The 11,521-nt window shown below is 39.2% G+C and overlaps 1 protein-coding gene across 1 annotated transcript; it reads right to left on the reverse strand.

Annotated features, from left to right (window-relative positions):
* Positions 1–736: 736 nt before the first annotated feature.
* gja1b (gap junction protein alpha 1b) lies at positions 737–8,270 on the reverse strand. The gene is made up of 2 exons (XM_050057658.1): positions 8,111–8,270; positions 737–5,209 (listed from the first exon to the last, which is right to left on the reverse strand). The coding sequence occupies exon 2, from the start codon at positions 5,191–5,193 to the stop codon at positions 4,027–4,029; it is 1,167 nt and encodes a 388-aa protein (XP_049913615.1). The 5' UTR covers positions 5,194–5,209; positions 8,111–8,270; the 3' UTR covers positions 737–4,026.
* Positions 8,271–11,521: the final 3,251 nt, after the last annotated feature.

Here is an 11,521-nt window from a genome sequence, read left to right on the forward strand (position 1 = left end):
GATCAAATATAAATTTAATGTATTACATTTTAAATTAAAGCAGTGGTTATCAAAGTCAAAAGGGTTTCTACTTTTAAATGTATTTAAGTATTACAATTAAATTGTTTCTCAATTTCAAATTTGATTTGAAATGTTTTTTGAATGCAGACATTTCGTAAGATCGGATGAGGCAAAGGAGATTCATTTAATAAGAATTACTGTTGCCTTGAATGAATTTATAACATTTCATAAAAACTTAATAATAAATAATATAAAAAATAATAATAAAAATAAATAATAAACCCACTTATAAGCTCGCTTGTGTAATGTTAGGCCTCTTCTGCGGCTTTGCTTGTTTTCTGCTGATGTCTAATCTAAGATCCCCTCTGGTCTAATGGACGATCCGTGCGCACTGGCCTATCAGCGTGGGTATGGGCAGGCTCATTTCCCATTGATAGGGATTTTAGTCTACTGCATCTTTGCCTGATAACAACGTATGACTTGCCATCTGTCATAAATTTCAAATTCTACATAAAGCCTAGAATGTACATTTCCAAAACTGAAATCGGTATCAAGTATTTGTTTTGTCAGTAGGCTAACGTGACATTAATGACGTTATAAATTTTGTATGCTTGCGCACTTCACATTTCTGAGAGAGAAATGCATACTTTTTATATCATTATATTACCCATCAAAATTATTACATTAATCTGAAAAAAATGACCCACCCGAAAGGTAATTACATTATAGGTAAAAACATGATCAATCAGGACATTTTATTACAGTACTGGTCAAGGTATTACACTGTTGAGTTTTATTACATTTTCATTCATGTTAAGTGCAAATCTTTGTACATTTTCAGGCATTATTACATTTTTAAGTTATGACGTTACATAACAAAAAAAAAATGCTGACAATTTGAGTCTAAACGTTCTTTTTTTGTGAAATAAAACTTTTCTAAAACAAAAAAAGACCTCAAAATGTTCCTGAAATGAAATACTTTTTGTCAAAATGAGCACTGCTTCACTGACTGGCGGTTTGTTCAAGCCACAGTGACGACAAAGAGAAAGGCCTGCAATGATACCAATCAATCAGTCATTTAGACAGAAAAATATTTATTGGTTAAAATAGCTTTTCACAGATACAATGAATGAGTTTTTGTCTTGCTATCATGCACTTACACTGTACAACAGTGGATCCCCATGGATTAGCATTGTCTGACAAATGACTATTGCTCCTGTTCTGTCAATGGAAGACATCTCTCACAGAACCAGTCAATGAAACCAGTGGTCAGATGTCTGATATTATGCACTGTAGTGATTTCTGTGTTATAAAATAAATTAGTAACATGTGAAAACTCTTACCACTAACTGTGTGCATCATATTACATCTCTATCACCAAGATTTCAGTGCAAATGCCATTGTAGCTGAAAGATCCATGACACATGTAAGTACCGACAAAATGATGCACGAATGACAATTTAAAAATAAAAAAATTACAATAAAAAGAAAAAGAGCCCAAATTGAGATTTCTCCTAGTGTTTGGTAGTTGTGGAGCTACATTGGCATACATTTTAATATAACTGACTAAATATTAGTCCAGATCTATAAGCAGTCTTCTAAAAACTCACATTTTTTTTTATTATGACACAGTTAGCTTGATTTACAGTACTACATATCTATTTCTCAAGCAGCAACGGTTACATTGAGTCTGAAAAACAAAACAATACCTACCGAACGAAAAAAATAAATCATTCACTCAAATATGTAAAACAAAGAATCATTCTAGTCTTTCTCTACAGCCCACGAAAGATAAAAAAAAGATAACACACAGTAATAAAGCCTTTCTTTATGGAAGCCACATAAAAGCAGATCAGAGTTTGCTGTGTCACAGCAGCCTGAACCCTCAGCCCTGCCACTCTCACACACACCCCAAAAAAAGACAAATATAACCACAAAATGAAAACATAACACCACATAAATTCAAAGTTTATCAGGAAACAACAGTCCATGCTGACTGACAAAGTTACTAAAGAGAGAAAAATGTTTTTTACTGTCAATAAATATACAGTTTGTGGGGAGTTAATGTAAGATGTTTTCTGTGAGTAAGAGATACTGGATAGTAGTCAATTTTTTCCTCTTAGTGGTAGGTGTCCTACAGATGCCAAGCAATAAATATTCACTACAACTCATTGTAAGCATTCTCCTCAAAACCTTTCCTGTAAGTCACAGATCAAGGTTGAGCCAATAGGTAAACACTTTACATATAGTTGTCTGGACAATAATTCCTGTCTTTGTTGTGGCTGATATTTGATTTTAATTGAGAACTCGGATGAGAATGTTCTGGTGTAAGTGGAAACTGAAGAAAATGTATTAATAGTGTTGATTCATACATAAATGCAGCTTTAATATGCAAGCAAACTGTAAGAGCAAAGCAATGCAAGTGTGGCAGAGTCCATTAAACTTTCTGTCAATGCAAACATGTTTGTGTGTGTATGTTTTATTGCAACTTTATTGCAACTTTCTATTTCATACTTTTGGCTATTATTCCTGTTGGTTATGATAATGCCTCACTGATGAGCTACACACAGCTTTATAACAGTGCACCAAGTGATCACACAGGGCTCACCTCACCTGAAAAACAACACCATTAGTTCAAACAGCTACTGCGTATGACTTCCCTCTCTCAGGAGCTAAGGTGGAAAAAGAAATACATCTTGGGGATGAAGACAGTGAATGACTTCAACAATGGAGAAAAACATCCCATCTCCTACAGAAACTCTGTGTTGGTTTTGAGCCATAAGGAAACCTTACCAAAAAGTTGTATGTACTTTAAACTCTCGTGTGGCAGATCTGAAATCTTTCATATGAGTCTAGTTTGGTTCACCCTCAACTTCAACTGCATTCACATGGAATTAGGATGATGGTAGATGGCAAACAGGATATCATTTTAGTGGACAAGAGCTGGATAGTAAAATTATTTGAGGCAAACAATAGTGACCATAGGTAGCACTGCCATTTAAATGTAAAATATTTTAACTTTTTGCCGACAGAATTTACAACCAGATGTTCCATAGCGTCCTCACATAAGGTGAAGACACAGGCGATCTGGACAATTACTGGACATTACTAGAAAAATTACATAAAAAATGTTATATGTCATATAATTTATTCCATTCCTTGTAAATAATACACCATCACAGCATATCATCATACATGTTTCCTTTTACCTTCCTGCCATCCCATCAGACCGTGCCTTTAAGAAGGTGTTGTCCATCTGGTCCCTACCGTCTGCCTAATTACATGTGAACGCAACATTATTCTTTCAGTTCTACATTGTATGGTGTAGATAATTTGGCTAAATTCAGGGACGTGTGTATGGAGATTGAGATTTTCCCGACTGGAATCTTCATTCTTAGTTTATTTGTCAGTGACAATGCTCGTCAATCAAAAGAAACAAAACAAAACTCTAAATGAACCAGAGTTAGCTCAGAAGGCTAATTTTGATCTGGTCACATGTTAAGACACAACTATGAAGGCACCCTGTTGTAAAGCTGTCACCATACCTTCAGAAACCAGCTGTGACAGTGGTAAGTAAAAATACTGCCACCAATAGGAAGAATAGCAGAAACTATGAAAACAAGAAGAAAATAGAATTGTCCTTTAATGTAACCTTGGCAAATTCAAACCAGATGAGTCACTTTGACCAGTGTGGTCCTCTGTTCTTAGACTGATCAGTGACTGGTTTTAAGGCACACCTCTGCACCTTTCCTGTGGCTGTTCTGTTCGCTTAAAGCTGGGTTAGCTCCACTAAAAGGTTATGGTAAAAGTCATTGAGAAAAAAAAATATTTGCAACTTGTACCTTTGACAGTGTTACATAACAAGTTTTAATGTCTCTTCGAGTGACTAAGAGTCTCTATGCTGAAGACAGTGATTGAGGTTAGCCCCACCTCTTTTATGAACCCGTGTGATTGAGGGTTTCCTGATTCTCTGGCTGCACCCGCACATCCCGTCAGCCAGGCAGAGGTGGGAGGAGGAACCAGGGCTCACACATCCAGGTCGTCTGGCCTGGCTCTGCTGCTCATCCGACTGCTGGCCCGGCTACAGGGCCTGGCGTCCATCAGCGCCAGAGGCTGCAGCTCGTGTCCTGCTGTTGAGGACAGTTTCTTATGCTCATGGGTGTCATCTGGGAAGTCAAAGGCTTGTGCATGGGAGTTTGATATGGTGCTTCCTCCACCATTCTGGCCGAGCCGGTTCTGCTCTGTGGAGTAGTTGGCCCAGTTCTGCTCATTGGCCTGCTTATTATAATTACGGCATGAGCCGGTTCCCCGCTCCCCTGTGGCCAGCTTGTAGCCTGGGGGGGACATGGGTGAGAGTGGGGCAGTCGGGGAGGAACAGCCATTATAGTAGGCGTACTTGGTGGTGGACAGTTCTTTAGGGGTGGGACTCAAGGTGCCTCCACTGGGGTAGAGCATGGGCTGCTGTTTGCCCTTCACACGATCTTTGATCCGCTTAAAAAACACATAGAAAAGCTCGATGACATTGAGCAGCAGGGACACAAGGGACACCACCAACATGAAGATGATGAAGACGGTCTTCTCTGTGGGACGAGACAAGAAACAGTCCACCCTGTGTGGGCATGGGGACCTCTCACAGGTGTAGACTGCAGACAGGCTGAAGCCGTATATGTACCACTGGATAATCAGGAAGCCCACCTCAAACATAGACTTAAAGAAAATACTGACTATATAGGTTCTGAGCAGGGCACCTTTCATCTTTACTTTGCCGTGCTCTTCAATGCCATACTTTAGCTTTTTCATCTCGATTTTCTTCAGCGGGATGTCAACATCACCTCCATCATTTTGCACGGCTTTAAGCTCTTCCTCCTTCCTGTTGAATTTCTGCTCCTTCCTGTTCAGGTAGAAGACATGAGCCAGGTAGAGGAGTGTGGGTGTTGACACAAAGATGATCTGGAGGACCCAGAAGCGGACATGGGAGATGGGGAAGGACTTGTCATAGCAGACGTTCTCACAACCAGGCTGCTGGGTGTTACATTTGAACGCAGACTGCTCGTCTCCCCAGGCTGATTCCACTGCAGTACCCAGAACCAGGATCCTGAAGATGAAGAGAACCGACAGCCAGACCTTTCCCCCGGCAGTAGAGTAGGCCTGGACCTTGTCCAGCAAACGACCCAGAGCACTCCAGTCACCCATTCTCAGGGAGCGTTAGCTGGTGAAAAAAAAAAGTTAAACAATGTTGAACCGAGGGTAAAATACAGACAGCACCAACTATTAAAACATGAGTTCAGGCTTACACAGACACAGGATAACATGTGTGCTCCAATCTAGTTTGGATTTTTAGGAAAGACTAACAAGATTCTCAAAATTTGGCAGCATTATGTGATTAAACAGCATTGTTATTGAAGGAGACAAAACTAGATGTTTCATGACGTAAAACACAAACTAATCCAATTACTGAGAGCAGGGCCAGAAAACACATTTTGCTCAGTTTATGCAACGCTGTCCTTTAAGCCCAGCCCAGGATGTGAAAATATGAAGAGAAATTTGACTCATTAGGTAAAGAAAATCTTGATCAAACTTCGTATTCATCAAAAACAAAAACATGCTTTAGACTGCACTGAAAGAGGAAGTTTAAGAAACCCTGTATCAAATCATGGAACAGTGGCAAATTTTCGTAAACCCTTTGGATAAAGGGGTTAACGTAGATGGGAAACGAAGGGGAAAATAGAGATGTGGAGGAAATATGTTAATGAAACACCGTTACTGTGAATATTTAAATACCGTGAGCAACGCTAAACATCTTAAAGTAATAAACTGCTCTCTTGGGGAAAAACAAACTTCTCTCAGTCTAAAGTACAGTCTTCAACCTAATCTGTACTCCTGGAAAAAGAAACATGTTTAAGTCACATGAGAGGACTCTACCTGCAGTGTATTTCTGCAGCACTTCTGTCTCAGAGGTCCAAACTATGTCAGGTGAGAATACCTGCTAACTATTGTCCTGTACAGCTTTAAGGCCAGTTTTTAAAAAATGTGTCAATTTTTTATACATGTTAACAACTTCCATTAGCTTTTACCACTACCACTGTTTTTAAGGAGCAGTAACAAAGGCATCTGCTTCAGTGTTTTCAACTGTGAGCTTCAGTCCTGAGGCACAGAGCGAGGAGGAGAAAATAAATGAGGAAAAGAAGAGGCAAAGCTGGATCATCAGCAGCCCGAGCTTGTCTGCTTCAGAAAACAGTAGAAAATCGACTGAATGCTGTCCAGAATGAGGTTGCTGGAAAAAAGTCACTATGCTGTGTGATTGTGTACCCAATCTGATAAGTGTGTGTGGCAGAACAGACAGTGCAGTAAATCTTGTCAGTGAGGCCTGTCGTGTGCTTCTTTCCTCTGTGCTTATAGAGGAGCCCTGCAGATACAAAGAACATTTCCTCGAGGTAGATCAGCCAATTACAAAAAGTATGACATCAGCTCCTGTTGACAGTCCAAAAGCTTGCAAAGGTGTCCCGCTGAAAACTAAGTTACATTTTTATTTCATTAGATTAAAAAAGAGTCACAGTTAAAAGATGCCTGACATGGACTGGTGTACTCTGTGGGCCTGTGTTCGTCCGGGCTCATCCCCTGAAAACGAGCGCCCTCCTTGGTTAAAATGCTCCATGACTGTCTCCTGTAGACGCAGCGGTGCTGATCTAAGTTTTGAAGCTGCTGAACAATAGAAAGTTACTGCTGAGCTACTCTGACTGGGCAGTCCTTAATGTGAATTAAGAAAACACACTACAACAAGTCATAAATCAAAAATGAAATAGTTATATTCAGTACAAATACCAAAGAAGAGGTCCTTTAAGGAGTTCTGAGAGTCTTTTGGGATTTTCTGGGGGGGGTCTGTGGTTACCATGAGTCCTCAGCAAAATTAGCAGAGCGCAGTGTGATTTTAACTGTAATCGAGTGATAAACCACAGACTGTAAAACAGTTTTAATCCCGTTTTCACTCTCACCTTCACAGCTCAACCATTCCAAATGAAATCATGAGTCTTATCAGGGATCTGATGGAGGTTTAAAGAGTCCATAGTGGATCTCTTTGCCCACTCTGACATGAAAATAACCTAACAGAGCTGTTTAAAGGTCAGAGCAGATCTTATGAGGTCAACAAGAAAAGCCTCCAACAGATAAAGACATTTTACTCCAGAGAGCAGGAGGAATCTTAATGTGGAAAAGTAGGAGCCTCCAGTCTACTCCGCATGGTGCCAAACTGTGTGCTCTCACTTATCTTATAATAAACCACATACAATGTATCCTTATGACTTGGAAAATATACAGAATGCATTGTCATAGTGTAGAAGTTATATGTGAACCTTCAGCCTTCAGTAGAGTCAGACATAAAACTTTTTTTTTTTTTTTAAAGGGAGGAAAAAAGTTGTTAATAGACAGAAAATATCCCGCCACTTTCTACATGACTGAGTTTGTCTGGTGAAAATGACCAAGACAACAGAGAACAATAGGCTCCAACACAATGTCTCTCCCAGCAGACCTCTCAGATCTCACTGAAAACTCTGTACAGCAATTTCAATGACAAGTCACAGGATATGAATGAAAAAGTACTGGACATTCCACTTTTGCAGTTTCCTGGTGTCCTTGGGACAAATCCACTGTTTCCTTTATAAGTAAAGTGGTCACTGGCTTATAGCAGAACCTTTAAACATGAAACAGAGCTTTTCTTGAGTTAAAGTCCAGAGGACAGATCAGTGGCCCATACGGCAGCTAAGTTAAAGCCAGCACAACAGCAACAGGAAGTTTTGGATGAAAAAAAGCGAGAATAAACGTAACGCGCTCAAGATTTCAGTGCGCCTTAAATGCATCTAATAAATCAAACAACTTTTACGCTATCGTTTATCCCTGTAAGGTGTGAGCCTTCAGCTATATTTTCTTATGTTTAAGAGGAGGAGTAAAAAACAGACAAACAGGAGAGGAAAATCTTCAAACTTCTTAGGGTTGCGCTGCGTGTGTAGGAGCGCACCGGAGCTTTCCCGACTATTTCTAACTGGACTCCTGACAGAGGGGGAAAAGTTTCTTCAGACACGCTCTTTAACAAAACAGAAAAGTGGCTTTAACTTACCTGGAAAGTTGCAGAGAGAAAGAAGAGAGCCCAGAGGGACTTTCTCCGCCACTTGTAGAAAGTTGAAATCCAAGTTTGGGACCAGGAGGGAAACTGAGTGGAACTTGTCAAACTTCCCTTATAACGGCCCCGTCAGAGAAGTTACAGTCACCTGATCTCTACGTCAAGACCGGAGCCGCTGTCTGCTGGGAGGAGAGAGAGCAAAGAGTCCTGCAGAAACAGCCAAGGTGTGGAGTTTGGTCTGCTGTTACATTCACAATAGAGAGGAGAAACCAAATGGTCTAAATACACATCTAAGTATTTCTTAAAAACACACACAATAGAAAATCATCAGGACCATTGGAGCCTACTTTACACAAAATGTATTAACATTAAGTGTATTGTGATCAGTGTAGCACTGTAACTACATTTACTCAAGTACTGCACTTAAATAGAGTTCTGAAGTACTTTTACTGACTTTCATGTTTCTATTTTCTACTACTTTATACCTAGGACACCTGGAGCTTCTTGTTTCTGTTCAGATTCAATTTCATATGCAACACTTATCAACTTAAAAAGCATTATGCATTGTGGCAGAAGTACCTAGTAATTAAAATCAGCTCTACCTCAACACTGAAATTCAGCCTCTGACAACACTGCACAATAAGCACTTTCTCTTTTGATACTCAGGTACATTTAAATGATGGTAGTTGTGTGTGCTTGTGTTGGTAACATTTCAAATACAGGACTTTTGCTCATGATGGAGTATTTTTACATTATGGTACTGATACTTTTACTTGAGAAAAAGATCAGGATGCTTAGTCCAACAGTTATTGCAATAAATCGGCAGACAATATTTTATACAGTGATTTTATTAACTCATTCAACCAGTTGATGAGTGTGAACATCTTTTCTTGAAATAAGACAGTTCAATGACCAAGTTCCACCTTAAATGATATCAAAGCCTTTCTGGTGTCGGCCAAAAAAAGCTGCATTGAATATGCACATTTATCTCTACTTTCAAGGAAAATGGGTTTTAACGGCTGCATGTAGGAGAAAATGACTTGTTAAGACAGATGTTTCTTACTGTGTTGAAGCCTTACATTTATTATATTACAGTGTCATGATGTAATTATAATGTGCTTTTATTGTTTCATACTGACATATCATGTCTGTGAGTATTTGATGTAGTTTTTATTTTGGCTCAGAGTTTTCTTATGTTGACTCATCCCTACACTGGTGTTATTTTTGCATTATTGTTCTCTAATGTCTTATATTGTCCCTATGACTTTTTTCAAAGCCCAGTGTCTGTTTTTTTTTTCTTTCTAATGCCTCCTTGTGTTCATTTGCTGTGAAATGGTGTTGAACTGTTCTTGTGTCTCTTGTAACTTTCCATTAAACCACTTGGGTCTCCCATACTGCACTTGACCAGTGCACAGCTCCATCTAGTGATGGAAATAATGCAGTGCAGGTCTATGTATGGAAACACACCACTGTGTGCGTGTCGAAGTAGTACATAGCATTAAACTCTACATGTTTTAGGATTTAATCAGGCCATTAGCTTCACAAGAGTAATGAGAGCACAAGCCACTAGCCTCACACACACACACACACACACACACACACACACACACACTGTTAGTTGCTTGAGGCAGCAGCAGATTGGACTGCAATCTGTGTGAAGATCCTGAAGATCATACTGTGGGTTTGGTAATGCCATGTAAGTCCATTTCAGTTATATCTGTTCATATTTAGTCACTTAAAGGGATAGTTCAGTTTTTTTAAGTGAGTCTGCATGAGAAACGTATCTATAGAAGGAGTATTACACACTGTAGATGGTGGTCTGTTTGCAGAATAAGACGGGGCTAGCACTATCAAAACTAAAAATGCTCGTAAGGTGTGATACATTCACATGTATCAACTCAAAGGAACCAGAACTGTGGGAAGTATCCCGCCGCCCATCACTATCTTTAATGCATTATCAGTCATGAATAAGTTTACATCAATAAAGATTATATTCATTTTAATGCATTTCAGCATCCCGCTTGTATGTAGTTAGGCTTGGTAAGCTTCTTTGAGGGTAAGTAGAACTGCGGACATTCCTCGACAATTCATGGCTCACCTGATCTGTTTCCTTTGCTCTTCATTATCAATGTGTTGTTTGAATGCTCTGAGCAAAAATATGGAACATATCCTCTCTTTAGCGTCTATATCGTTTCCACATTATAACTTTAACTTCACAAACACACTAAAGATGGAAGTACGACTGACCGAGGAGGACCCATCCTACCAATGAAGGATCCTTGACTTTGAGAATAATAGACCTTTTTCAATGAAGACATTTTGACTTGTCACAGAAGGAAAAGCACAGGTGCAAAAAATGAAATTAATGATGGCTGAATCTAATTTGGCTAATCTGATTTCAGGTTCCTAGAATGGTGCATGCCAGCATACTGTCTCTCCTGCTTGAATAGAACAGAACCATTGTTATTGCTATTAGTAACACCTTTGCTTTTCCTACTGTGACAAGTCAAAATGTCTTCTGTGAAAAAGGTCAGTAAGTAAACTTGTGGAGTGTGACAGTTGTATGTAATAACACACTTCAAATGCCTTGATTCTGTCAGTTGCTGTTGCTAAACTTCTGTATGTTGCTACAGTGTATTCAATGTACCCTCAGTCCTCATTTTGTGTAAAGAAAAAAAAACCTTTTTAAAGTTCAGCTGGAGCTAATATAAGGCATCACCATGCTGAGTCAGACAAACAAAGTGGGTATTGTCCGAAGTTAGGCTAAATTTCACCTTTGCAGAGCCATGGCAGAGGGACAGGAACACACAGCTGGAGTTTGGAACCAATATGAGTGTAACTTTGGATCATACCCAGCTGGTTTATCTTATATGGATCGTTAAAGCCCCTTACCATATTTGGTAGAACTTTGGTATACATTTTTACACAGACTGAAGAATGTGAACTTACAGTCATTTACACTGAAATTGCTGTAGGAGGGGATTTCTTTACAGACAGCAAGAACAATTTAACAATTACAGGGACCAGCAGTGGTTAATGCACATGCAAGCGTGTGAATTTTGTTTTGAGACAGTCTTACAAAAATTGTGAACCTATCCTTTAATATGTGGCTGGCTGGAGAGAAATCATGCACTGCCACCGCCATCTAGTGATGTGTTATGGCAACAGCGTGGTAATTCTTAAATAGTGTGGACTGTAATTTAACGGCAGTTTTGTTTAGGGAACTCAGCAATTTGCTTTAATCTAATTTACATGTAATTTATTTGTATTAATGTAGAACACACACGCTGATATTCACTAAATGCTGAGTTATATTCAAGATTACAGGGCAGGTATTACAACTTCTGTGCTCACCAGCAGTGGCAAAAATATGAATACTACAAAAATGACCCATCAGGATTTGATCCA

Source organism: Epinephelus moara, chromosome 12 (genome assembly GCF_006386435.1).
Source record: "Epinephelus moara isolate mb chromosome 12, YSFRI_EMoa_1.0, whole genome shotgun sequence".
Taxonomy (NCBI): domain Eukaryota; kingdom Metazoa; phylum Chordata; class Actinopteri; order Perciformes; family Serranidae; genus Epinephelus; species Epinephelus moara.